General features: G+C 44.6%; 1 protein-coding gene across 1 annotated transcript in view; it reads right to left on the bottom strand.

Moving 5' to 3' along the window:
• Positions 1–6,433, bottom strand: part of Etfdh (electron transfer flavoprotein dehydrogenase) — a 34,793-nt gene that overhangs the window by 2,807 nt on the left and 25,553 nt on the right. The window contains exons 10-11 of the mRNA XM_010627986.2: positions 2,275–2,443; positions 209–391 (exon numbers count right to left, since the gene is read on the bottom strand). Coding sequence (XP_010626288.1) covers positions 209–391; positions 2,275–2,443 — 352 coding nt within the window. The remainder of the gene's footprint in view (positions 1–208; positions 392–2,274; positions 2,444–6,433) is intronic.

Genomic DNA, 6,433 nt, shown 5'->3' with positions numbered 1-6,433 from the left:
CGGCGCGCACACACACACACACACACACACACACACACACACACACACACACACACACACACACACACACACACACACACACACACACACACACACACACACACACACACACCAAGCTGAAAAGAACAAGGTCACTTTCCCCACTAATATTTTCCATTCATTAGTCTTTGAAAACTACGGTGGACATTCTTAAATATGTGTGAATTACCTTTATGTTTTAGAGTCCAAGGCTCCATTCCTCTGAATATCCAGTAGAATATTCCAGTGTAAATCATCCCTCCATATACACCCAGGATTCCGTGGCAGGATGGTCTTATATTTCTAACAGAATGCAGCTCCTTCCATACCCAAGATTTCTTTAAATTGTCTTCATACTCAGTTACATGGAGTCCTTTTATTTAAAAAAATGAAATGTTACATGGAAGATTGTGCAAGGTGCATAAAAACAGTATTGAGATATTTTGCTGTTGAAATAACTGATGAGTGTATCTTTACAATTTCCTATCAGGTGGTCACATCAGACTATGCTGAAGCATCACATGGAAATGTTGGGATCTTCCAAAAAGATAATGATCTGAAACAGTTTGTTGATAAGCATTTGATTTTTGGCTGTGCTAGGGATCAAACCCAGGGACTTGTGCATGCTAGGCCACTGCTCTACAACCAGTCTATCACATAGGTATGTTCTGAATACATATAACTGGTAGCATGAAAAATCAGTTTGAAAATTTAGTAAAACTGCAAGGGAAGCTTAGAGACTCTAGGTTCATTTATAAAAGTGAAAATGTTTATGCAATTCACTGAAACTACTACTATTAGGAGTTGATAATGTGTCCCTGCAAAAATACTGTATTTTAACCCCAGTACATCAGACTGTGAGGTTATAACAGGGTGAAGATGCCGATGTACTTAGAAAAATTAGAAAAAGTTTGACCCAAACGAAGCCACGTTGCCTACTCTCTTCTTCTTGAGTCCCCCGTCTCTTCTACGTTTCCCTGTATCCCCTCCTGCTCCTACAGGGACATATGCGTGTACAGCCAAGCTGAATACTTTTTTTGTAGTGCTGGGACTTGCCCATGCTACGCTGTTACTGTGCCACTGGGCTACATCCCCAGCGTCCAAGTTACTCAGTTCCAACCACAGAGGCACCCGCTATCCGTGTCTCGGGAGTAACATTCACCGAGTAGCTATGGAATTTCCAGGTACTCAGCATTCAGGATGGACACAATCCGTGCCTGCCTGACTCGTCATCCTGGTGCCAGGAAACAGCACGCAGGGTGAAAGGCGGGGGGGTGGGAGGGCTGTGTGTGCTGTCCGGCAGGGCCACCTGAGGGAGACACCTGAGCACAGGCCCAGGGAGAGTGGGGAGTTCTGAGCAGAGCCCACAGGAAGGTGGGGGTGAGTGCGGTGAGGCCGGGATGGAGGAGAGGAAGGGGCACAGCCAGGGCGGGGGAACACTGGCTCTGAGGGGAGCCGAGCCGCTCGGTCTCGCTGAGGGCTTTCCTGAGGTGTACGTGCTGGCTTCCGGCTCCATCAGGCAGAAGGGCCCTGTGCCTGGCCTGCCGCGCCTGCTAAAGATCAAGTTCTACCTTCTGCAAAGCCGCTCTGCTCTCCACCGAAAGATGCCTCGGCGTCTGTGGGGCCTCTTGGCGTGTACACCTCATGGACACGATGTAAGGCAGAGCTAGAGAATCCAGAATGGACTCTCGTCTACTCTTTGTGGGGCGGCAATACTAGGGAATCGAAACCAGGACCTTCACAGTGAGCTGCATCCCAAGCTCCCTCACCCCCTTTTAAAAAAAAAATCAAGGGCTGGGGATTTAGCTCAGTGGCACCACACCTGCCTTGCCAGTGCAAGGTCCTGAGTTTGATCCCTGTTACTGCAAAAAAATAAAAACAAAAAACCTACTGGTAAAAAAAAAAAAAAATCAAGACAGTATCTCCTTAAGTCAGTTGTCCGGGTGGGCCACACACTTACGACTCTCCTGCCTCAGCTTTGAGAGTGCTAGGATCACAGGCATGTGCCACCAAGCCCAGCTACCAGTCTATTTTTTGGGGGGGCATGGTTTCAGATAGGGTCTCACTATGTAGTTGAGACTGACCTGGAACTCACTATGTAGCCCAGGCTGGTCTCAAATGACAGAGATCCTCCTGCCTCAGCCTCCAGAGTGCTGGGATTACAGACGTGCACCACACGCCCAGTAAAACAGATCTTTTAAGGTCAAATGAAACAGATCTAACCTGACAATTTCATTTTCTGTAAGAACTTCTTACCTATTGTGTTTGACTGGAGATTTTCATTAGTTAGTTGATTAAAAACTGATTCTGCTGCCAAACTTCCACTTTTCATTGCTGTGTGGGTACCTTTGATCTTGGGAACATTCATAAAACCAGGGCTGCAACCAATTAGTAAACCACCAGGAAAGGTGAGTTTCGGTATGGACTGAGGAGAACAGAATATATCTGTTAGCTCAAATTAAGCAAAACTGAATATTCCAAATCAAGTTTCTAGAACTGCAGGGAAATGATGAACGGTAAGAATTTGTATGCAACAATGGGAAAACGAAAAGTCTTCCTTCCCTAGAGTGAAAATTACTACTATTAATTTTTTGTTAAAATTTTACCTTTTACTATTCCATGGACTGATCTACATGGGACATATTTAAGGTTGAAGCATATTTTACATTGTCTTTTGTGTGTGTGGTAACAGGGATTGAACTCAGGCCCTTCTGCTTGAAAGGCAGGCAGCAGAACCACTGAGCCAAATTCCTAGCCCTCGAAGCATATTTTAAATAAGATGATTTTTTTATTCTTTTTGTTTTGTTTTGTTGAGACAGGGTCTCACTATGTAGTTGAGACTGACCTGGAACTCACTATGTAGCCCAGGCTGGTCTCAAACTCACAGCGATCCTCCTGCCTCAGCCTCCCAAGTGCTGGAATTACAGGTGTGCACCACCACGCTCAGCTCTTATTCATTTATTTTTGATGATACTGGGGACTGAACCCAGGGCCTTCACACTGAGCTACATTCAATACCCTTTATGTTTTACTTTGAGACAGCGTCTTGCTAAAAGAAGGCAGTGCTTGAACTTGCAATCCTCTTGCCACAGCTTCCCAGAATACTAGGATTACAGGTGCACTCCACCACGCACAGCCATAAAATGTTTCAATTTATACCTGTGTCAGGGCTGGGGATTTAGCTCAGTGGTTCCCTGCCTGCCTCACAAGTGCAAGGTCCCGAGTTCAATCCCCGGTACCAAAAAAAAAAGAAAAAAAGAATGGTCTTATACCTGTGTCATAGTTGGAAATATTCTTTAACCCTGAATGACTGAAATCTAAATTGAGATTTTTTTCTATCTGCATTCCAGAAACGTACAAGGCTTACAAAGGCTTTGACACACCCTTTTCATTTAGTTTGGTACCTAGGGTTGGAATCTGTGATCCAATCACGGCACTACTGTAACCAAGTATTACTCTAAGCAATATGTTCTGATTAACTTAATAAACTGAATTTCCAAAACAGATTGTAAGGAGGTCACTAACAGCATACATTTCTGATATAAAACAACAGAAACAATGCAATAAAGGTGATTTTTGGAGGTTAGCCAGCAGAAGTCTATCTACAGCCCACAACGGAACAGACAGGAAAATGCACCCTAGTTTGGAAAGAGAAGCACCCAGTGTGGAGTTTCTTCATTCTGCTGGCAAAGTGGTGGGCTAGAAAAGCCTGGCTGACGGCACAGCCTTAGCGAGGGGCTAGAAGGGAAACGCAACACCATCAGGTGCAAGAGCGCCAGGACCACAGCTCACACAGAGAAAGGAGCAAGAACAGCACCCACAGCACACCAGGGCAGGAGGGGCGTGAGCCAGGCGGCCCTGCTCTGCACAGGACACAAGTGCAAGAGGGCCCGTTCTCAGGCCGAACCTAGCACGAGAAGGCACTAACTCAATATCACAAAGCAGGTAGCGGGAGAAAGCGTCCCAGTGACAGCAGGTAGGGACTGGCTGGAGACAGTGCTATTCTGATACAAGGCTGTCGCTTACTGACACTAAGTGACTCCAGACCAGAGGAGAGTGAAGTTTAATAAGAGAACACAGCCTGTAGGGTCAAGTTATTCCAAAACAGGTGCCTGCATCCTATAAAAGCCACACAGTCCAAGGAAAATGTGTTTCTAGACTGAGGGCCCTAGCCAAAGTGGGTGGCGTTCCTGGCAGGGGGCACCTTGTTAAAGAGCCAGGAACCCCAGAAAGCCATGCTGAGAACCACTGTCTTCAATAAACTAGGCCTGCAAATTATTAGAAACCCATCAGGAAAGGTCAGTTTGGGTATAGATGACATGAAAGTCAGACGATACTTATTAGATCAAAATAAACACAACTGAATACTTCAAATTACTGCCTCTTAAGTTTTCAAAGACTTAGCAGAAATAAGTGTCTGAATCTGGCTAATAAAGTAGGAAATTCTGGTAAAAAGTAGGAAATTCTGGTAAAAAGTTCTTGTGCACGTGTGTGTGTGTGTGTCATCTCTTCTGAAAGATCCGAAATCTGAAAATCTGAAAATGATCCGAATGCTGAAGTACGCAGGACAATGTTTTTAAGCAGATATATGTAGCAATGCATACACTGAGCCCTTTACACTAAAAGAATGAGACTGACAGTTCACGTTACGGACAGCATCCGGAGAAGTTCAACAAGACCTGAAAAGAGTTATGCCGTTCAGTAAATACATCTAGCAAGCTGAGCAGCTATTCCTGAAAGAAAAACAACCTGATGAGAATTCCGTAACGGAGGGACGGGGATGGAGCTCAGTGGCACCACACCTGCCTTGCAAGCACAAGGTCCTGAGTTCCATCCCTGGTAGTGGAAAAAAAGAGAATTCCATAACAGAACTTAGGGCATTGATATTTTAAGATTTCAATGATTTTTACAAGAGTATGATTTTACTTTACAAGTTGTTATAGAACTTCATTTTCATATTAAGAAATCACCGTATTTTCCTGTTGTCTGTTATTCTGGGGGGCAGTTGACACAGGGTCTTACTATGTAGTTCACTACGAATTTACTTTGTAGCCCAGGCTGGCCTCAAACTCAAAGCAATTATCCTGCCTCAGCCTCCTTCCACAACACCTGGCTTGTCTGTTACTTCTGTAAAGATTCTTTTAAAAATCAAATTTCTAAAACAGTCCTAGATTCCTAGAATATTAGACACAGAAGGGGTTATTCTTATTTTACAGATGACCTGTAAGGCCAGAAGTTACGTAACTTGCTCCAGATCATTTGGTATAACTTTTAAAGTTGGCTTTTAGATCAGCCTATCTGTTACTACTTTCCCAACAGTACATTTAAAAAGATTTATTTTGAACATATACTAAAATAGGACACTTAAGCGTAAAAACAGAGCCCATTTAAAAAATGGATAATAGGCCACGCTTGCTCCCGACCCAGCCGCCATCGCTCAAGCGCCGGGAGGGAGCCTGGGCCCCGATCCACCCCGGGAAGGAGAACCACGACTGTGCCCGACCCAGCAGCCATCGCTCAAGTGCCGGGAAGGTAGCCGCGTGGGCGCCCCTGAACCTCCATAATCCCCACCCCCCGCACTCTCAGACCTCCTGACTGTGCCAGTCTTTGGACCCACTCTGCAAAGACAGAGGTGGTCATCAAGGGTATTTTTCTGAGTTCCCAACTTTGAACATCTTTAAAGAAAGGGCGTGGGAAACCTGTAATAGAACGTTGCGGAGTTCAACCATTCAGAAGGATGGGGAACTCAATCTGGGCCTTGCAGCCCGAGGTCAGTCAGCGTCATGGGGTTCAGCCATCAGCTAACTGAGATCAGGGGTCTTGCATCCTCACTCTGTCTGAGCCATTAAATGGTAAATACACTATATTGAATTTTGTTCACTGCACACATGTTCTGGACTGCTTCTTGATTTCAATTTAATTCAAATGATTTAAGGGTGATAAACTAGTGACTACCACAGGTGGTCAGTGTCCAAGTTGTGCTTGATCTTAATGTGTTGCTGATTGTATCAGTTGCGATAAAGCATTGCGGTTGATTTGATGAACTGTTTTCTCTGATGTTATGAAGATGAGAATGTCTGTGGGTCGTTAGAGACACAGAAGCTAGGGTGCAACTATATCAGGAAGATTTGGGTGATAATCCAGAGATTAAACCAAGGACAGTCCGACAACAAAAATTAAAATGAGAAAACACTTAAGAAAGACACGAGGACAGACTTCCAGTTCACCAATGGCAAACAGTAGGGCAAATGAGGATGAAAAGGCCGATAGTGAACCACCAGCGCACCCTGAACTCAAAGCACAGGAAGTAACAAAACAGATCAATCAGGCTCTAGAAAAATTCAAAACAGAAATAATTTCCCAGATAACCATAGAGATAGTGAGCAATATGGAAGTCATGATTCGAGACTCTAGA

This window comes from Fukomys damarensis, unplaced genomic scaffold, assembly GCF_012274545.1.
Source record: "Fukomys damarensis isolate Sample0158 unplaced genomic scaffold, DMR_v1.0_HiC HiC_scaffold_38, whole genome shotgun sequence".
NCBI lineage: Eukaryota > Metazoa > Chordata > Mammalia > Rodentia > Bathyergidae > Fukomys > Fukomys damarensis.
This window is presented reverse-complemented; position numbering and strand designations above follow the sequence as displayed.